Below are 21214 nucleotides of genomic sequence, written 5' to 3'. Positions count from 1 at the left end.
TTGAGTGTTTCACAATATTGAAAAATAAATTAACCATTGAGTGAAATGTATCTTCTATCTCTCTTACAATAGAAACAGAAACAACACAGACAACAAACACATCCAGTACAAATGCAACATGAAATGGCCAATAAACTGCATCCAATAATGACCCAATAGTACACTTCTCTAATGACACATGTTGCATAGTAGGTTTCTTGTGTAGTGAGAGAGTAAATTAAACCTCCACGATGAACATTATATGAAACAGGTGAGCCAAGAACAGGTAAAGCTCTCCAACAAGTTCCATTCGCTCCAAGTGGAATAACTCTCGATTCCAAACTCTCTGGATCAGTAATTGTGAAAAAACCCCTTGAAACATAGACACAATTCTTATCAGAAACACAATCTGTATGTTCCTGACACAATGAAACATCCTTTACACTTTGATTAGATTTAGTACTTTCAAATGTTGATGAAGAAGCATCGAAAAGAGATGAATTAGATTCCACAATATTGGGCAATTCTCTATTACCACAAATTTCAAAAAGTGGATCAGTACACATCTCTGTAAATAGTGAAATTGGTTCACTCTGAATAGGACACTCAGCTTCAATAGTATAACCTATCGATGGTGAGAAGGTAGAAGTCACTGGTACACACAATCTCGATGAAGAACACCAAACACAACCATTATCTGGTGATTGAACACATCCCGAGCAGTCTGTATAAGTCTTACAAAAGTTTTGAGCCTCCACCAATCCATTACTCTGTATCACCATTATCATCATATTAATGATTAATAATAGTGAAGCAATATTTATCATCATCATCGTCATTGTTAGGCTGTTTCTTCTTGTTGTTGTATGATTAAACTTGATGTTGGTAATTCCTCGCAGCAGCATTATATATTAGATTTATATTCTTTTGTTTTGATAATATTCTATTCAATATCTAAATATCCTCTATTCTCTTCCTTCCATTTAACAAGTAATCTTCGGAGCACACAAACTCTCTATGAAGGAAATTTAATTTGTTGGTTTTTTTAAAGTTTTTGAAAAAAATCGAAATTTGATTTTTCCTAACGTTCAACTTGTCCGCCTTTTCGCAGATCTTCCTCCAAGATATTTCACATCGAGTTGTACTGCTTAATGTATTGAGTGTCAGTATTGATTTTCTTTTCAGGAAATGATTCAAACTGATAGCTTGGATTGCAACTGTGCTATTGATAGAATCTTGTTTCAAAAAAACACGTGTTTTCCATATCAATTCAAGCTGTAAATGCAGAGCAATGTTCCAAGTTGAAAGTTGGTTGCAATTTCCATCTCTGCGAGAAAACAAAAATTCTTCAAAAACAAAATGGCTCAACTACTTAGAAAAGGATCATTGCTGCCTCTTGTAATGGGAGTGTTCGTGATCGTGTTGATGATTGTTGGGGGTTCATTGGTAGAGGCATGGTTTTTCAATTCAAAATCAAAAAAGTATTATTGGGTTTCTTCTGTAATGTCAACTCTGAGATTGGGCAGTTCATGTATGATCAATGTGCAGGAAGAAATAGTGTTTGGTTTTGAGGGAGATTTTGGAAGAGTTGAGAGAGCTATTTGTCATTCTAATTTACCTTTTAATGCAGGGCAGTTTATTGTTGAAGATTTGATGGTTTCTTCCAATTATTCGAAAGTGTTCAAAACTGAAACAGATCTATCTCAGAAAAAATCCTGTTTTTCCATAATTGCTTTCCTAAAAGAAAGAACACCAACAGATCAAACTACCTATGTCAAATTCACTTTCACCTATTTAATTAAAGGACCACTGGCTGGCTATCAAGATGGTGAACGAAAGACTTTCGAATTGGGATGGAATATGAAATTTAAAAAGGGATATGTTGACAAAGCTACTTTCAGAATTGAATATCCTTCAAAATTGTATCGACTGAACGATGATGTTTCTCCAAAGGTTATTGAAAAAGGAATGCATAGAATTGAAGAACATTTCAGACAACTTTCTCCACAAAGTGTCATGAGTATTAATTTGAAAGGAATTGTAAAGAGTTCAACAATTGAATTATGCACTCCATCAAGCATTCCACCCTTTATCATCGTAGGTGGAATTGTTGTAATTGTTTTGATTTTTTGTTGGGCATCTAAAACAGAGAAAGTTAACAACAAAAAAGATGACCCACCAATTGACAATACCTCCACTTCTGATACCTACACCTATGATTATTATTCAGATGGCTCGTGTGGCAGTTGTGGTTGTGATGCTGATTGATGGAAAGAATTTCAGTTTTTACAACACAAATTTCCCCTCAATTTTCGCCGACCAAATCTGCCGTCCTATTCAAATCTATTTAAGGTTTGAGATCAACACGAACAGTTTCATATAAAAACAACTCAAAAAAATGTATTACACTGTTGAAACTAGTGAAACTGAGCCATCAATTCTCATCGAACGTTTCAAACAATCTTGTCAGAAGAGACAGTTCGGAGTTTTGATTTCTCATAATTTCAAGCAAAAATTCAATGAAAAACAAATTGAATATGATGAGGAATGTATAGTGTGCGAGATTTGTAATCCTGTGATTGCTTCGTCTGTTGTGAAATCGAACAGAATGATTGCTTTGGCACTTCCTTGTAGAGTAATGATCTATTCTGAAGTAAAAGGTGGACCATTAAAGATGACAACGATGTTACCAACTCAATTAATAGGAATGATTGATTCTGATAATGAAACAGCAGCAAAGGAAGCCAAAATCGTTGAACAGATCAGTAAGGAAATTATGGATGATTGTAAATAAAGAATCATTTTCAACTTGAGCTCTAGTTCATTAAACTCTTGATATTCTCTAAATCATTTTCAATGGTAATGAAAGAAGGTCTCTTGTTTATTTCAAAACACACTTACTGTGATGGATTTAGGTCTGGCTTGGTTAAAAATTGTTTTATCCAACAATACACCAATTTCTACTAATCTATTACCCTTGTTTTTTATGAAATGGTACTCAATTTTCAATAAACAAGGTATCAAATTTACAGTTCAACTTTATTGAAATTTTACAAGTTCTGGAATGAACTGACACTAACTATCAAGTTTCAAATTACAAGAATAAACGCTAACAATTTAGGTTGTGTGAATGCATTGAATTATTCAAATAACTTACAATTACCAAATAATCAAGAATCAATTCAGAAAACTAGAGTTATCTTCCCCATATACAGGTTAGTTGACTTGTGAATTATTGACAACAAAGCTTAAGTGAAACTAACTTTGATTCAAAAAGCCAGTCATTGTTTTAGGATAAGATTTCTTACTATATAAATCATCATCCAAAATATTAAGTATTTAACGTACCAATGCCAATTTCAAATCCAACCTAATTCCATCAATCATTCGAGATTAGTTTACTCAAATAATAATTTAATTCATGAACATAAGTTGCTTAATTTTAGAGGAGCGATATTTCTTACAAAGTAATTGCATTAAGATCATCAAATCCCTACTCCATCTTCCAATTAACCTTCCAATTCAAATCTCCGCGCTTCTTTTCATTTTTTTTTTATAAAATTTTAATGTTTTTCAATTAGAAGAGGAAGATGTTCATAGAGGAACATTAAAATACAACAATTTCTTCCCATTAAAATTATTAAAAAAAAATGTCCCTCAATGATTACCCAGCCTCCTTGAAGCCGCTCGTTCCCTATATTCAAAGAGCCAATGAATTTGAAAAGAGAGCTCCTATTGTGAGTTTTTATTGTAGAACCTATGCTGCACAATTGGGAATTTCAATTATTCAATCGCAAGATCAGGCCGATGATGAAGCTACTAATTTACTTACTGGATTGATGGATCAATTGGAACAAGATAAGGAACAATTGAATATTGAAGCACAAGAAGATGAAGCCAAGGGTGTTGTTGAAGTTTTTGCTTTGAAGGTTTTTAAAAAGGCTGATGATGCCGATCGTGCAGGAAGACACGATACGTAAGTTTATTATTATTATTGTTATTTATATATTTAATAATATTAATTAAACATATTTATGAATATGATGATGATAATAATAATAATTTAAATTGATTAACAACCAATCATTGTTTAAAAACATTGGAAAATAGTCAAATTGCTAAATTATATTATGCTGCCTCTATTTTGATTGAAGTTACCAAACAATTTGGTGATTTAAGTTCGGATGTATGTGTTTTATTATCATTCGGTTCCATTGAATAATTTCATATTATATAATAACATATTTAATTATTACTAATAGATGATGGAAAAACAAAAGTATGCCAAGTGGAGAGCTGCTGAAATTCAAAAATCAGTTAGAACAGGTCAACCTGTTACTCCAGTTACAAGTGAAGAAACAGCTGAAGAGGAAGATGATCAATTGCAATACATGCCAACTCAAACAGCAAATACTATTAACAATGATGCTTCCAATGACGAAGATGAAGTTACTAAATATTTGATGGAACAACAACGATTACTCAATTTGTCAACTTCACAACAAACATCTTCAGTTAATATCAACAATAATATTCCACAACCTTCATCATGGAGTTTTGACACTAATCATGATGCCATGAAAATTTCTCCAACAACAACAGAAGAACAATCTTTCCCATCATGGAATCAACCTCCTATTCCACCAACAAATAATAGATCTGCATTTAACACTTCACCAACTGTTTATGAACCTCCAAGACAAGTTTCACCTCCTTCATTTGTTCCACCACAATATCAACAACCACCTCAACAACAACAACAATTTGTACAACCTCCTCCTCAACAACAACAACCAACATTTAATCAACCTCCTCCTCAACCACCTCAACAACAACAATTTGTACAACCTCCTGTTTTTACTCAACCACCTCAACAACCACTTCAACAACCAAAATCTGTTTCAACAATTCCAAAACCAGCAAGCTCATCATCTACTCCAATTAGCTCATCTCCTGTAACTCCAACATATTCCACCACTACTACTCAACCAGTTCTCAATACTAATGGACCAAAGAGAGAAGTCTCTCTCGATGATATGATGAAGGCACAAAAATTATGTAAATTTGCAATTAGTTCACTTCAATTTGAAGATGTAGATACTGCCAGAAAGAATTTGATTGAAGCTCTCAATTTGCTCAATTAATTTATTAGTTGTTTAATTACAAGAACAGACCAAACACCCATTTCTGTCAAAGCTTAATACTTTTTCTGCACACTTACTACAAGCCAATAACATTTTGGAACTTGGCTTACAATCTAAATGTTCGTGAAGTATATTAAATCCCCTTAAACTATTAACATCTCTTGTATTTCCTCCTCTACCAACGTTAATGTCAACTGGAATGTCGGTAGTATCTGAATCTTCTACATCACCTGGACTCAATGTATCTGCACTATCAGAATCACCACCTTGTTGTTCTCCTGATTGACCAGAACTGTCTTCAGCAATTATAGTAGTATCACTAGCTTCTTGGCAGCTTACAATTGTCGTTGCAATCATCAAGCCAACCAGAACCATGAGAAGTGCAATAATAACCAAACGATTTGATTTCATTTTTAATTGGAAAGTTGTCAATTCAAAGTTATGAGTGATATCTTTTTAAACGTTGTGAATTCCCATCGAGTTTAGTTAATTTCTCTTTTCGTCCTTTCAGAAAAAGAAATTTTCTTCATTCATTCGGTTCTAATTCGAATTCCTCATTTCTTTTATCATAAATAGAAACTTCTAGATTCAGATCATCATCAATTTAGCTTAAAAAATGAAATCAAAACAAATCATTGCCCTTTCATTGCTTGCTATCATTCTCTGCCTCTTTATTCAATTCAGTTTCCAAGAAGAGAAAGCCGAAACTCATCAAAAACTCTTTGGTTATCCTAAAGATCGTTTCCTCTACAGAAGACACAAGGGTGATCTCAATGATTTCGTTCGTTGGATTAGATTTCAATTCATCAAATGCTATGGTCAAAGTACCTCTTGTACTGTAAAGAAGTGTCGATATGGACTCAGAGTGAACAGAAGAAATGGTTGTCCAATTTGTAAATGTAATTTTATTCGTCCATTGAGAGTGAAGAAGTGTAATCGTGCCACTTGTACAATGTTTTGTGAAAATGGATTTGAGAGAGATAGACATGGTTGTCCAACATGTGAATGCTTGCGAACTAGTGGAAGAGGAAGACCTTAAATTACATTCTATAATACAAACAAAATTTCACAAAGATATTTCGAATGTGTATTAATTTAAACTCTATAAACTTCAAAATCGTCAATCATAAATGTTCTTTCACCAGCAAGGTAAGTCTTTGGATTTGTAACTTGTGGAGCACAATAAGTATGACAAACAAGGGAAGAACTCAAGCTAACAGTATTGTCTGATATGAGCAAGTCATAACCACCTCCAAAAGTAATCAAATGATTTGCGTTATGAATCTTTGAAGTTGGATAAGTTTGTTTTCCATCAACAATTTGTGGTGTTTGGGTCAACTTGACAAATCTTTGTTCTCCCTCAGCCGAAATCAAACTAAACATAAAAGCAGCTGGATCAGAAACATAATCACCTGATAGGGAATATGAAATCTTTGAATAGGCTCCAAATACAGCTCCATTTCTAGTCTTGGCCAACACAATGGTTGGTCCCATGTTATCACATGTAGCATGGAAATTAGCAATTGATGAGCCGTGCTTCTTGGCTTTCCAAATTCTGTGAGGTAATTGTTGGTTGACTCCTTTCATGATTTCTTTCATAAATCTTTCAGATTGAGAAGGTGTCAATAAATCAGAATCGACCAATTCACCAATAGTTGGGATTAATCTATCTCTTTCTTCTTGGATTCTTTTTTCTTCCTTGGCCTTTCTTTCTTGTTCTGCCTTTCTTTCAAGTTCGAGTGCTTTTCTCGCTTGCTCTTCCTTTTGAATTCTTTCTTGTTCTGCTTTCTTGACAGCAGCAGCTTCTTGTTCTAATTTCAATTTCTTTTCTTGTTCTTCTTTCAGTTTTTTCTCTTGTTCAGCTTTTTTAGCAGCTTCTTCTTTCAACTTTCTTTCTTCTTCTTCAGCAGCTTTGAGTTTTCTCTCTTGTTCTTCCTTAATCTTCTTTTCTTGTTCTGCTTTCTTGGCAGCAACAACAGTAGCTTCTTGTTCTAATTTCAGTTTCTTTTCTTGTTCTTCCTTAATCTTCTTTTCCTGTTCCTCTTTCAATTTTCTTTCTTGTTCTACTTTCTTGACAGCAGCAGCTTCTTGCTCAAGTTTCATCTGCTTTTTCAAATCTGCTTCACTTGTTGTTGAGGTTGTTGATTCATTGATCGATGAATTGTATAATTTTTGAAGGAAGTTGAACTTCATATTCCAATTCTGCCTTTGTTGCTACCAATACATTATAAATTCTATTCTTTTCCTCACTGTAGGCAGTGTAGAGAGGGGAAGATTGTTCCCTCTTGCTTGCAATCATCAACAAGCTCGTTTCCGACAAGCCATTATTTACCTTCTCTAATTGTTCCTTCTTTTCATTCAATAATGAAAGAACATTGGATGCTCTGGTGGATTGAGCATTCATTGGTGATGCTGCTGAGATGAACATCATCAATACTGCACTCAAGAGCATCATCAACAGGAGGAATGAATAGCTTCGAACCATGAGTTGAGACATATTTTTCTTGTATATGCATATAAGTAGTGCTCTGCTCTAATTGTATCTCTAAGGGCAGGTTTTTTACTGTTTACCAAATTAAGCGCTGTTAAAATTAGTGAGACGAATGTTGAAAAAAGACTAAAGAAACTGTTCATCCTTACTGAAATAAACACAGTTCCACTTTCAAATATCCAAATTAAATAAATGTGTCTTTTGACTCAACAATCTTTTCACAATCAAACCAGAAAGAGCAATAATCTTTAAAGTTTGGAAGTTTTGAGAAATTAATGGCTGACTGAATGGCCTCCTCACCACTCGTTTGATGTTTCACTCGATAGGTGGAATGTGGTGAATTGAACATGTTAAGAATTTGATTCCTTTCATGTTGAACGTCTGATAATGATTCCATTTCCACAAGATTTCCAGAGAAAATAATATTATCCAACAATTCTGCTCTCAGTTCTTTTGGATGCTGATCTAATAATTGATTAATGGCTTTAGTAATTTCACAATTTTCAATGTACTTGATTTTTTCTTCAGTAGATTGAGCTGTTTCGAACAAGTTGATACTTGATCCATAAATATCAAATTCAGCATGTAATGTACCTATTTGATCCTTATCATGTTGAATAACTGTATGAACATAAATATCATATTTGCCAATATCCACTACTATGCAAGTTGGAAGATTATAATAAATTGACAATAGATAACATCTTGGAAGAATGCAAACGGCTGGAATACGAATTCTGAACTATTTCACATTATTTAATAGTTGAATTTTCAATACTACTTACCAAAAAATTCAAAATACTTTCCTTGACCTTTGCAAAGTCAACCATTGCTCTAGAATTCAAGCTGACAACAAGTGGATTTCGTTGACAACTCTTTTTCATTTTCTTGTATATTAAAAAGGTGAATACTTGAATATGCTTTTTAAATCCATTACCATCAAACATATCTATAGTACGTCCTCTATCAATATTATCTCCCATTAATCCATAAGAAGAAAATCTTGGAAGTGAAAAGCTGAAATAATGGTCATCAACTAGATGAACTATAGAAATACTTACTGAGAGGCTGGAGGTCTAAGAACTTTAGTTAAAGTAGTTTGAACAGGACCATCAATTGATGAAAAATAGGTGTTTGCATATAGGTTACTTCCATAATCAATAAAGACTGGCTCAAATTCCTTTTCAAAATAACGTTTCATAATATAGATATGAAACCAATCTTGTTCCTCAGCTGGTGTTTCCTCAAGTGAGCTCGTATTGTCTTGTGAATTGAATTCTCTTAGTTCCTCAGTATTTCTTGCATTAAATTGTTTCAATAAATTTGTGATAGAATTTCCCCATTTGTTCATATACATCCATTCCCATAATTGTAAGTCTCTGCCAATATAATTGAAATACCTATCGAGTGGAAGAATGAGTTGGCAAATTTCCCAATCCATCAAATATTTGAAAATGTGAATGAGTAGCTCATCAGGTAATTGAGAAAATGTACTTTTCAGAGAATAATCTTCGGAACTGATTTTTGACTTGGAAAAGGTAGGTACCAGCAATAATGAGGTGGAATGTCCATATTGAATTAACAGCTCTTGTGCTTTTCTATAGTAATAGGTAGATTCCATCACTTCACCTTTCTTTTCTAGATCATCACTTGTTTTCAAGAGATTCATAATTTGATTGTGAAGCAAATCATTCTTCTTATTCACCAATTGTTCTGTTGAATCAATTCTCTTGAACATTATCTCAGTTCTCAAAATATACTTGATCCCTGAAGTGACCATACATCCCTGATGATACAATTCATGATTAAATATTGCAGCAGATCCCATTCTTGGATTAATTGCACAAATATGTTTGAATTTGGTGATAGACTCCTCTGTTGGATCTACTCTTTGTAAGAATTCGGTTTCTCCTCCTTTAAAATCATCGTTCAAATAGATTAGTAAAGTATAAATACTTCTCTCATTATCATTTCTGAGAAATTGACCATCTGTGTGAGGTTTGAAATAATTCCCTGGTTCATATTTACTCAATCTCAAACATTCATTCACACCAATTGGAATCCAATATCCATCCGTGTCTAAACCATACGGTTTCATGAAATTGCAATCAACTAGAAACTTTTTCAATCGTCGCCATAATCTCTGTGAAAGTTCTTTATCATTATAAACAATTCGTTTGCTATTTCTATACTCTTCAGGATATTCGGACGAAATTGGTGTAAAGTAAATGGAATCTTCCATGCGTAAAATTTCTCTACACTCATCAGCGTGTAATAAATTATCAATTGTAAACAAATGATCTTTACATTGAATAAATTCTGTGTTTTCTACTTGTCCACTAATTGATTTTTGAAATTCATCATTTAAATTATTTTGATCCGATGATGAATATAAATTCACTGAAAATACTTGAGAATTAATTTGAATCGTCTCTCCAGGAGTTAATAGTATATTCCTTGTCATTAAATTTTCTTGGATGGAATTAAAATTCTTTTGTAATTGAATAGAAGTAAATGATAACATGATAATTTTGTTTTTTTTTTAAAATTAAAAAAAATGTGTAATATTGATTTGGTATTTCATATTGATAGTTTGAATGAATCTTTTGAAATAATCAATTTTTTTGTAAAAACAATGGGACAACAGATTTTGAAAACAGTGAATTTATTTTTCTACTACACAAATTGTATACATTTTATCCTCTTTTCATTCAACCATCCAGCCAATTTATTAAGCAAATACAATACTTACAGATATTTTCGATTTAGGGTGGAGTAGTGGTTTTTTTTGTCTTAATAATGATGAAGACATGATGTTGAGACTTATTTTTTGAGGATAATTTTTAAAATATTTTAATAATTTTGTTATAATAATACACTAGTTCTTCCATATGTAGACAATGGTTTCTTGAATTATTGATTAACTCATAATTAAAGTGTTACAATTTTTTCAACTTGTATTTTACGAGAGTATAATGATATATCTCTCAAATGATGAATCAGATTGTTTAAGATTAAGAATTAGTGAGAGCAGTAGTATTTGAGGATATAATGTCTAATTCTGAGCGAAGTAAAGAATGGATTTGTTTTTATTGTAAACTTAATATAAGTTGAATATTTTTTCATACTTATTCTTCATCAATAAAAGTGAAACAGTCTTTGAGCTTTAATATTCATTAGTATAATTACTTGTTCTCAATCTTGTTTTTATTAATTTACAATGTAACAGAATATTGCTGACTTAAATTGTATTGCCATTAAATTGAGTGCCGGTTCTGGTGGTTTTGAAGCTGCAAAAGAATTTATCAATACTTATAAATCTGATGGCACAATCAATGATATTATATCCAAGCAACAACAAAAGGCCATTAAGAAAGGTGAGAAATTGAGAGAAGAAAGACCAAAGAAAAGTAGTGGCAACTTTCAAAAGAGAAGATTTAATCAAAAATCTAACCACTTTATCCTATATCACTCATACCATTCCAATAGTCACAAGCATCGTCAAAGAGTTTCAGCAAACAAGTCTTCAACTTCTACAAGTCAAGTTACATCCCAGTTACTGATAATGGTAGCTCAACATCACTTCTTTGGGTGAGAGAATAAAGCATCTTGAAGCTGTTTCATCTATTCTGCAACAAGCTAATCAACTTGATGAAGACTCTAATAAGGAATCCGCTGATGAGGATTTCACTGGTAAACATTAGGATCTAAGTATCATCAAGGAGATTAGATATAACCATAAAGTTGGTGATACAATAATATTGAAAATGTATCATAAGCTACCTACGTGAATTTGAATTAGATGACAGGTTTTCAAAAATTCTAGTAAGATTTGGAAGTTATTATAATATTTCATTTCCATATCCTCAAAAAAAGAAAGTTTAAAAAATAAAAATTGATAAAATTGTAAATTATTATTAACAATATTCTCCAAAAATATTAAAATAACACCAAAATTATCACTCCATTCTCCAATATGAAAAACAAAATGTTGAAAATAATGTTCATTCATTTTTTTTAAAAAAAACAAAAAATTCATCATCACAATAATTATTAATTAATACATTTGGAAATGAATTATATTGTACAATTAATTCCGTGGTGGCTTAAATGGTTAATTCTTTTCAGTATAATATTTTGGGCAATTTTCTTTGCCATGTCATGGTTATTATTTAGATTATCCATTCCAGCCACAATTCTCCAACTCTTATTCAAAGCCTTTTATTTTGTAGAGAGGAATATTTACAAGACTCGAGTAGATCCAATCATGATGATGGATAATACTGAAGGAGAGGATGATGATGAAGAGGATGAGGATACACCACTTTATAAAAAGAAAGCTGCCTTGCAAGGATTGGATTCGAGAGAATTGGCTTGCCTGAGGTGGTTTGAATTATTGAATGGAAAGCCACAACCTCATCCCGATGTAGATGATTACTTTATTGATAAGACAAAATCAAAGGAATTAATTATTCATGACTTGTTGGAAATTCAGCAACAATCTCCTGCCTCTCCTCATGTACTGCTTGCTGGTCCATTCTATGTACCAAGTGAGGAGGTGAATTTCAAAACAATGATTGAACAACCTGTTTTATTGAAAGGAAACAAGTCGTTATATTTCAATTTTAAAAAGAAGAACAAATCCGAGAGTACAAGTTGTTTTTTGCATTTACATGGAGGAGCCTATATTGTGGGAAATGCCAGGACTTGTCACATTTATGAAAAGTTTTGTAAGAGGAATGGAATTAATTTATTAGGATTGGAATATTCACTCTATCCACATGCACAAATTGAAGATATTGTTGAGGAAGCATTTCGTGCTTTTGAATGGTTGGTTAATGAAAAGAAAATGGATGAAATTTACATTATTGGAGAATCATCTGGAGGTAATTTGGGACTTTTACTTTGTGAAAAGATTGCCAACTTGACAGGAGAGCAGGAAATGAATTACAAATCCATTTTGAAAGGAGCCATTCTCTTCTCACCATGGTTGGATTTAACTCTGAAAGGAACTTCCTCAATTATGGATCTCGATCACCAAGATAGAGCCATCTCTAACAAATTAATTCGTACTTGGAAATCCAATGGAGTACCATGTGGTTTAAACCAACAAGAAAGAGCTAGAAATCTCTCTCCATTCTATTGGAGTCAAGAACGTGTCAATCAAATTGTAAACCAAACCATTTCTAAGGGAATATTCATTTCATATAGTGAGAGGGAAAGATTTGTCGATGAAATTGAATCATTCATCAACAAGCTCAACAATAGTGGCGTAAAACTCTCCAAACATGTAGAAAAAATCCCAATCCATGCATTCCACCTCATTTCTGACATTCTTCCACAACATTTCAAGAGATGCATGACTGGTGTCTTGAATTTTATTCAAAATTGATTCAATAACCAAAATAGTTCAAACTCGTGTGGTAGGTTAAGCAGATAACAATTATTCGAATGCTGACAAGTTTCTTCCTTTAAAAGTAAATTTAGGATATTAAATTGGCGCAGAAGAAAAAAATGTTATTACTCGAAGTATTATTCTACGTGCTGGTGTTGATAGTGACTGGTGTCTTGATGTATTACAAGCAAGCCAGCGAGACATCATCAACCAATAATCAACAAGCTGATAATAATTTATTTGATGAACAAGAAGCCGAAGTTGTGAAGAAGGAGATGCCAGTCAAAATGTCAACTGACAATTTGATCAAGGAAGATTTATCATCACCTGCAAAGAAACACTCCAGAGAAGATAGTTTAACAGTCAAGAGTAATGAAAGTATTTTTGATGAAATTATGAATACAACAATTAATGATGATGAAATGGTTGATGACATTAAAATGGTTATTGAAAAGTCACCAATCGAAAAGAAAAGAGATCGAATTTTGGAAGAAATTTTGACCACTGAAGAGAGCTATGTTAAAGGTTTGAGAACTTTGGAAGAAAATTATTTGAAACCAATCAAGGAAATTCTTCAAAAGGAAACATTTGATTTAATATTTAATGATATTGCTATTATTAAGGGTGTTAATGAGAATTTCCTCCAAGAATTGAAAAAGATTTATTTTGGAGTTGATGGATTGTCCTGTCTAGCTGTTGCCAAGTTAATGTTACATTATGCTCACTCTTTTAAACTTTATACGAGATTTATTGGAAATTATGGAATTGCTGTTTCAACACTTGAAGAGGAAAAGAAAAAGAATGGAAAATTGAGAAAAATGTTGGATAAAATTGCAGAGAAATTGAGTGATGAGGCTACTGTATCATCAGATTTTACCATTGATGGACATCTTGTATTGCCACTTCAGAGAATTCCAAGATATCAACTCTTATTACAACAATTGAAAGAATTTACTGATCATAATGATGAATCATTTGTATTGATTGAGAATGCATTGAGTCTCATTAAGGAAATTGCATCAGAATTGAATAATAGACAACTTGAATATTCTAACATTCATAAGAGCTTGGAATTGGGAGAAACTTTCAAATTGAAGGACTTTTTCATTCCAACCAGAAGATTACTCTATTATTTTGAGGGAGACAATGAAGTCAACTATAAGAGATCAAATGGAAAGACTGGTATTTTAGATTTATACGTTTTCACAGATCTCTTGCTCTTGAATAGAAGATCTGGATTTTTGTCCAAGCAAGAATTTATTTTTGCTCCACATTCTAAAGATGATAATTCATCCACTGATACTTTGGAACTTGAAGAAGATACACTCAATCAAACATTAATTCTCACATGCACCTTTAAGCCAGGTACTAAAACTGAACCAAGAGTTTTGGAAATGTACTTTGAAAAGAATCCAGATCAATACAATAAGGTAAAGCAAGCTATTGAAGCCATGATGGAAAATCAAACATCAAGAAAGAGTGTATCCTCTAGATCATCCATTTAAACAATTCTTAAAATTGTGAAAAATTACGTGTTATTTTCTTCTCTTTAATGAATCATCTTCATAGACTGTATCGCTAATAATACCTCCTAAATATGGGTCAAGAATCTTCTTTTTGAAACCAAGAATCAGATATGAATAAATAAATGAAACCACGATGAGGGTAAAGAACAAGACATAAAACATGCTCTCAGGTCCCTTCAACTTGAAAAGTGAAATCATAATGTAAGGCAATACCATTGATCCAACACCTCCACACACAATAAATAATGATGTGATAATGCTCGAAACTTTGATGTCTAAGTATGAGGAAGGGAATGAAAGCAATGTTGGATATTGAGAAGAAAGTGAAAGACCAAGAAGCACAGTAGCTGCCCATATTGCTGAAACATTATCATTGAAAAGTAAAAAGAGGACTGAGCTCAATAATGAACCAACAAGGTCCATAACCAAAATTGATGATGATCTCATGTGGTAGGAAAGGAAAATGCTAATAATTCTTCCCAATGTAAATGAAAGCCAGAAGGATGAATTTATCATACTGGCCTCTGATTCTGTTGTTAAATTCTTTGTATGAATAAAAGAATACAAAGTACCACCAACTCCATGTTCAACACCTGTCACGCAAACAATTCCCAAACAAATAAATACAATAATCTTGATATTTCTAGAACTCCAATTAGTGACACTATTGGACTCTTTTTGTGGTGATGATGAATTGATTGGCTTGGTCTTTTTAATCTCGGAAATATAAAGGAAAATAGAAATAGATAATAGCATTAATGTAATAATAATTGCCTTTGTAGTGGCACTATCTGAAAGAATAGCTACTGCAACTACATTGGTTTGAATAGATTTAGAATAATACTTTTTTGTTATGGCTGTCAAGAATGGTCCAAATACAGCTCCCAATCCAAACAATGCATTCAATAATTGAAAATAAAAAGTAACCTTCTCTTTAGGGAATTTGGCCAAAATATAACTACTAGAACTGACATTAATTAATCCATGTGCTGTAATTGTTGGGATTATTTCAATAATTGTAAAATAAATCACTTACAAAAACCAACTACAAAGTAAATAATTGCAAAAACTTGAACTTGTGAAGCCAAAAGTAATGAAACTTTTGCACATAACATGAAAATAGCTCCAGTAGTACTAAATAAGAGTGGAATTAAATGTTGTTGTCTCGAGCAATGTTTGATTGAATAATTCAATAAGAATCCTCCTAACAAGCTTCCCAACATTGTTCCTAAACCTCTGCTCGGAAATACCAATCCTAAATCCTCTAATGAGACTTTTGTCATGTCACCTTCTCTATACTTTGATAAATTAATTTGAGCAACAAAGGATGGCAATAGAGGTCCAATCATGCTAATAGACAATCCAGAACAAAAGAATGAATAACAAAAGCAAATTACAAAGAATATAGAATTATTCGAATTCATCATGTTAGGAGAGGATGATTGTTGACCATTGTTATTATTATTCAATTGTTGTTGTCTGTTCGACGTCATCCGTACGGAATGGTGAAGATATCTTGTGATCGAGATGAGGAATTGGTGATTCATCCGAGCCTTCTCCACTTGTATTATGAACAGCAGCTGATGATCTGTGTTTGGGAATTAAAGTAGTCGATGTTGTGACTGTAACTATTGGTATATTTGGTGGCATTGTATAATTATATTATTACCAGGAAGGAATATTCATTAATACTATTCTATTTAATTATTATTCATCCAATTAATTGTTGTTGGTGATGATAATATTCTTAATGGAGGCTTTGATGTATTTCCGATTTACTTGATGAAGATAGAGTTTGATTTTCCCTTGTTTTTTTGTTAGCCGTTGGATGCGAAAGATTGCAGCGCTGCAAATGTGCTACAATCTAATGTCTTCTATTGCGATTAGTCGGATCAAAAGATGAATATTATTCTCATTCTAATTTCTGAATCAAATGGTTTAATACTCTCATATATTGGACTGAATTTTAAATGATGAAGATGAAATTATTGTTCATCGTGATTGTTTATTAATTGATAGAAATTGGAAAAAATAATTCATGTTGAAGAGAGGCTTGATAAGACATCTTCATCAGAAACATAACAATATTATTATTGGCTCATCATCATTAATCTATTCACCACCGATTAGTTCACTCTCAGAATATCACACTCACTGTTCATATCAAAGATTTAATTCATCGTCATTCACTACCATCATGGCTCCTAAGAAAAAGACGGAAACAAGTAGCAGCAGTGCCAGTAGTAGCAATTCATCAAGTAGCAGCAGCACTGCCATTCCAAAATCAATTAGTATTGCCTCTGCAAATTTACCCTATTCAATCCGATTGACAATATTGGCTAAGCCTAACAGCTCATCAAGTCAAATAGCTAATATTAATGATGAAGAAATTGGAGTACACATTGCTGCACCACCAAAAGAAGGAGAAGCCAACAAGGAATTATGTGATTACGTATCAGGTGTTTTGGGAGTTTCAAAATCAAGAGTAACTTTAGATAGAGGAGGTAAATCGAGACATAAACTTCTTCTCGTGGAGGTTGATAAGGAAATGGCCAAATCACTCTGCAAGGGAAAGGATAAGATTGACTCTGATTCAGTAGCCTTGACAATCTATGAAAAATTGAAGAGCGAAATTGAATAGAATGTAATTTCCATCTGTCACTACTGAATTACATTACATTTGAAAATATAATGATGAGCCTCAATAGAGGAGATGAATCATCTCTTAAAAAATGGCTCAAAAGGCATTCAATATTCTTAGAAGCGGAAACTTTCATCAATTTTGTCAGATTCGGAATTTTGAAAGCTTTATCAATGATGAAGTTGAAGGGAAAACATTATTGATTGAGGCTTGTGAGAGAGGTGATACAGATTATGTACAATTTCTGTTGGGAATAAAAGGAATTGATGTAAATAAAGGAGTAAGTTTGTGGATATCAAAATTTACTGGATTCTATTAAAAAGGCTGTACGTAGTTATCAATAATCTGAGGAATTGAATTTGGCGTGATTAGAATGTAAGTGTAGTTTGAGGAAAGACCAGAAATTAATCTCTCAAAAGTCTCCCTTACATACAGCATGTACGTTCGGGCATGTCAATATAGTAAAACTATTGGTGGAAAGGGATGAAGTTGATGTAAATAGAGGAGTAAGTTGTCTTAGGCATTTGAACAATATATCAGAAATAATAATGTTAGTATGTAAGTTCAGAATCAAGATTACATGAAGTATTCCAAATAGGAAAATGTAAGATTCAATCCTTGTTATTCTGTAATATTATTGTAATAAGAATGTAAGCAATTTCAATTTTTTGACAAGGAAAATTGACTTTCAATCTAATAGAACTACGTAAGTTTCATTTCCAATTCGTATTGTTCCATTGTCTCTTCCTTTTGTTTAGTATGTATGTAGCATGGATTGAAGACATTCTAACAGATCAAAAGAGTCCCCTTCATGTTGCATGTAAGAGTGAAAATTTAGCCATTGTAGAAATATTGTTAAAATCAAAAAGGATTGATGTCAACAAAGGAGTAAGTGAGCTTCTTTTGAACTTGTTTTACAATTTGTCAGAGTGTAAGTTACTCCCATTTTCTCCACTTAAATAATCCGATAGTATGTGAGTACCTTTCGATGTATATAGTCTTATTATTTGAATGATTCAAGTCTGTACGTATGTTCGTTATTTGAATACTCACTTGCCATCCAGTATGTAAGTATGCAGTATGAATTAGTGATCTCACTCCATGTAGGATGTAAGTGATCAGCTTATTTGATTTTCTAAATGTACATAGATTGTATGTTTTACATGCTTTCAAGAATCAATTTTAATGACCTTGATTATTAGTATGTAAGTATTTCTTGTAATATTTACATTTGAAAGATGTAATAGGAGGTAAGCTTTTTTTAACATTGAACATGGATGCATTGATGAAGACTCCTCAATTATTAGTGAATGTTGTAGGAGTTGATGTTAAAAGAGGAGTATGTATTTAAGATGTTGATGTAAATAATGTTGTGTGATATTATTAAGCAAGTAAGTCCATTTTCCGTTAAATGTTGTTTTTACGTCCTAAAGTTTGTAAGTTTCTGGCATGTGTGATGATGTTTAACAACATGCAGACTGTAAGTTTCGTATGTGATAATCACATCAACATGATGTTTACGATTATTTAAGGATGTAAGTTGAGGAACACAAAGCATGTTAAAGCTCTATTATGTAGTGGGTTTTTAAAAATGTATGTATTCTCCACCTTACAAGCCATTATAACAAAATAAGGATGAAGTAAGTACTATTTAAAATTATTGGCTCTGAAACACTTTTTTTAAACAACCAAAAGCTGGTAAGTTGTCTGCCAGCTCTGGTCAGCATTAACAATTCAGTCACCAATGGAAATAGCACTAACAGAAGGGCACACAAAAATTGTGAGCCTGTTGAAGCAACACGAAGATAAAACACAGGTTCATGTAAGCCATCCTCACGTGAAAATCAGAGAATAAAGTTGTTTACGCAAACAATTACTGAGTTGCTTGTAAACTGTTCCATTAAGGTAACTCTTTACGGGCTGAGAACTGGCAATATTGTTGAAATGATTTTTAATCACTTGTTTACTTTCTCAACTAGTGTGTTATAAATGCCAACACAAAGTAACAAGAAAATCGTTCATTTTACCATTTTCATCACTGAAGGACTATTTAAGAAATCCACAATACGGTGCTTCAGTTTATTTATTAGTAAATTGTTATGAACATTTTTGAATCCCATAAAAAAAAGAATGAACGCACAATGACATCAAAAGCAATTTCATCAACTCACCAACGAAAAGAAGAACAACATCAACAGCAACATCAATATAACATAAACTTTGGCTTTAAAAAGATGAAACAAACTAACTGGCTTTTTCTAAATACATTGATAATGGTGGCCTTGATGAGTACTTTGATAAATGTTGTGACTTGTTCGGAACATGATTTGGAATTGACATCTTCATCATCGTCTGTAAATGAAAATACGTTTGTGCAATCAATAGCACAACATCTAGGCTTGCATGACCATGTAGTTAAGGAATACATGGACCAAATATTTCATACCATACTCTCAACAACTCCAAATTATAATGCATCTGTAGCGACGAGTTGCGATCCTTTTCTGTTTAATGGAGGCTATTCGAGAGAGGAGAGGCCTACAGAGATTTATGGGCTGTGTCCTGACACTATTTTCACACCAATTCTATCTGCAATATTTTACTTGATCTATTTACTGATAACATTCTTGACTTTTATTGGCCTAGTGTGGAAATGGAAGAGTAGGCACATTAAGGAGAGGCATCCATTGTCTCTATTATTTTCACTAACTGGAAATGTGATATTTGAATCAATTCTTAGTATTAGATTCATAGTTGGGAGATCTGCATTTCCATGCATTTTGTACTCGAGCATTTACTTTTTATTTCCTGCAAGTATTTTTCTTCCTACCATTTACAAATGCTTTAGACTCTTCTTTAAATTTAAGCTCTGTAAGAAAAAAATTGAACTGTTTACATTGCAGAAAGAATTAGGCAATGAACATGAAATGCATGATCAAAGTATTTATTCGGAAAACAAAACAACAAATGCATCTGCAATATCAAACAGGGACATTGAACGCAAGAAGAGGTTTATCAAAATTTACTCATTTCTTTTGAGCTCAAAATTCTTAATACCGGCACTTATTTTGATTGTTTTTATACATGTAGCTCTTTGGGTCTCAGTTGGAGTTTCGGATGAGCTTGTGGAAACAAAACTTTTCTTTGTAGATGGAGGAACCTTTTTATTTGATAGAGGATGTTCTGTGGAGAAGAATACCTCTATTTTGGTTACATGTGAGGCCGTTATTTATATAATTATTGAGACAATATTTGTCATTCTTTCTATTAGGACTGATAAGGATATTTGGTATATTAAGAAAGAAACTCTAGCTGTAGTGGTTGTCCAACTCATCTTTTGTCTTATTTATATTATTACTAGTCAAATTGATATTATAGTCCAATTGGTTGACTATTTCTTTCCTTTTGGTACTTGCATGTTATTCTATTGTACCATTGAACAATTTGTTACAATATTCCTTCCTGTCTTGTATTCTGTGAGATATGACTCAAAGAATAGCGAAGAAATTTCAATGGAGGTTGCAATCAAACTAAAAGAAGGAGATGCGTATGCAGAAATTTTGGATATTGCAAGAAGAGGTTACCATCCAGAGCAAATGTTAGCTTGGTATGATATTGAGCTATTCAAAACAGGAAAATTACCAATTACAAAAGAAACAGCTCTTCAAATTATTAGTTTATACCTTGAAAGAGATTCTCCACTAAATATCAATATTCCAAAGCATTTTGATATTCCAAATTTACTAGGAATTGCCAATCATTCCCCAATCATTCCAAGAGATATGTTTGATGGAATTCAATCATTCTGTTTCAATGATATTTGCAAATGTCTTTGTGGACACAACAGTGCAAGATTTGAACTTAATGAGAAAAAATTGGATATTGGATTATGGAATGATTACTAATAACAAGATGATATATTAAGAAATTTAAGACATCAACAAAATTGAGGCATTTGAAGACTAAACATTTGATGTGAAAGCAATTAACTCAAAATGAAGCTCTATTTCAATAATAAACTAACTGGATATTTCACAT

The 21214-nt window shown here is 32.5% G+C and overlaps 12 protein-coding genes across 12 annotated transcripts; 8 read left to right on the top strand and 4 right to left on the bottom strand.

Moving 5' to 3' along the window:
• Window positions 1-29: 29 nt before the first annotated feature.
• On the bottom strand, window positions 30-767 carry NAEGRDRAFT_63805 (uncharacterized protein; the record flags this gene model as incomplete). The annotated part of the gene is made up of 1 exon (XM_002680638.1): window positions 30-767. The coding sequence occupies one exon, from the start codon at window positions 765-767 to the stop codon at window positions 30-32; it is 738 nt and encodes a 245-aa protein (XP_002680684.1).
• A 571-nt stretch (window positions 768-1338) lies between these two features.
• On the top strand, window positions 1339-2247 carry NAEGRDRAFT_46671 (uncharacterized protein; the record flags this gene model as incomplete). The annotated part of the gene is made up of 1 exon (XM_002680804.1): window positions 1339-2247. The coding sequence occupies one exon, from the start codon at window positions 1339-1341 to the stop codon at window positions 2245-2247; it is 909 nt and encodes a 302-aa protein (XP_002680850.1).
• A 130-nt stretch (window positions 2248-2377) lies between these two features.
• NAEGRDRAFT_63803 (uncharacterized protein) lies at window positions 2378-2773 on the top strand (the record flags this gene model as incomplete). The annotated part of the gene is made up of 1 exon (XM_002680803.1): window positions 2378-2773. The coding sequence occupies one exon, from the start codon at window positions 2378-2380 to the stop codon at window positions 2771-2773; it is 396 nt and encodes a 131-aa protein (XP_002680849.1).
• An 856-nt stretch (window positions 2774-3629) lies between these two features.
• NAEGRDRAFT_78566 (DUF605 domain-containing protein) lies at window positions 3630-5276 on the top strand (the record flags this gene model as incomplete). The annotated part of the gene is made up of 3 exons (XM_002680802.1): window positions 3630-3955; window positions 4090-4165; window positions 4242-5276. The coding sequence occupies 3 exons, from the start codon at window positions 3630-3632 to the stop codon at window positions 5121-5123; spliced, it is 1284 nt and encodes a 427-aa protein (XP_002680848.1). The 3' UTR covers window positions 5124-5276.
• A 463-nt stretch (window positions 5277-5739) lies between these two features.
• On the top strand, window positions 5740-6162 carry NAEGRDRAFT_63801 (uncharacterized protein; the record flags this gene model as incomplete). The annotated part of the gene is made up of 1 exon (XM_002680801.1): window positions 5740-6162. The coding sequence occupies one exon, from the start codon at window positions 5740-5742 to the stop codon at window positions 6160-6162; it is 423 nt and encodes a 140-aa protein (XP_002680847.1).
• Window positions 6163-6218: 56 nt separating this feature from the next.
• On the bottom strand, window positions 6219-7620 carry NAEGRDRAFT_63800 (uncharacterized protein; the record flags this gene model as incomplete). Its single annotated transcript, XM_002680637.1, has 2 exons — window positions 6219-7310; window positions 7348-7620. The coding sequence occupies 2 exons, from the start codon at window positions 7618-7620 to the stop codon at window positions 6219-6221; spliced, it is 1365 nt and encodes a 454-aa protein (XP_002680683.1).
• Window positions 7621-9346: 1726 nt separating this feature from the next.
• Window positions 9347-10078, bottom strand: NAEGRDRAFT_31169 (uncharacterized protein; the record flags this gene model as incomplete). The annotated part of the gene is made up of 1 exon (XM_002680636.1): window positions 9347-10078. A coding segment is annotated over one exon (732 nt), but the record flags the coding sequence as incomplete, so codon positions are not given.
• A 1803-nt stretch (window positions 10079-11881) lies between these two features.
• On the top strand, window positions 11882-13006 carry NAEGRDRAFT_46667 (uncharacterized protein; the record flags this gene model as incomplete). The annotated part of the gene is made up of 1 exon (XM_002680800.1): window positions 11882-13006. The coding sequence occupies one exon, from the start codon at window positions 11882-11884 to the stop codon at window positions 13004-13006; it is 1125 nt and encodes a 374-aa protein (XP_002680846.1).
• Window positions 13007-13128: 122 nt separating this feature from the next.
• Window positions 13129-14532, top strand: NAEGRDRAFT_78565 (rhoGEF domain-containing protein; the record flags this gene model as incomplete). The annotated part of the gene is made up of 1 exon (XM_002680799.1): window positions 13129-14532. The coding sequence occupies one exon, from the start codon at window positions 13129-13131 to the stop codon at window positions 14512-14514; it is 1386 nt and encodes a 461-aa protein (XP_002680845.1). The 3' UTR covers window positions 14515-14532.
• A 1031-nt stretch (window positions 14533-15563) lies between these two features.
• Window positions 15564-15959, bottom strand: NAEGRDRAFT_63796 (uncharacterized protein; the record flags this gene model as incomplete). The annotated part of the gene is made up of 1 exon (XM_002680635.1): window positions 15564-15959. The coding sequence occupies one exon, from the start codon at window positions 15957-15959 to the stop codon at window positions 15564-15566; it is 396 nt and encodes a 131-aa protein (XP_002680681.1).
• Window positions 15960-16852: 893 nt separating this feature from the next.
• NAEGRDRAFT_5447 (uncharacterized protein) lies at window positions 16853-17071 on the top strand (the record flags this gene model as incomplete). The annotated part of the gene is made up of 1 exon (XM_002680798.1): window positions 16853-17071. A coding segment is annotated over one exon (219 nt), but the record flags the coding sequence as incomplete, so codon positions are not given.
• A 3521-nt stretch (window positions 17072-20592) lies between these two features.
• NAEGRDRAFT_63794 (uncharacterized protein) lies at window positions 20593-21081 on the top strand (the record flags this gene model as incomplete). The annotated part of the gene is made up of 1 exon (XM_002680797.1): window positions 20593-21081. The coding sequence occupies one exon, from the start codon at window positions 20593-20595 to the stop codon at window positions 21079-21081; it is 489 nt and encodes a 162-aa protein (XP_002680843.1).
• Between the last annotated feature and the right edge of the window lie 133 nt (window positions 21082-21214).

This window comes from Naegleria gruberi (assembly GCF_000004985.1).
Source record: "Naegleria gruberi genomic scaffold NAEGRscaffold_8, whole genome shotgun sequence".
Lineage (NCBI taxonomy): Eukaryota > Heterolobosea > Eutetramitea > Acrasida > Naegleriidae > Naegleria > Naegleria gruberi.
This window is presented reverse-complemented; position numbering and strand designations above follow the sequence as displayed.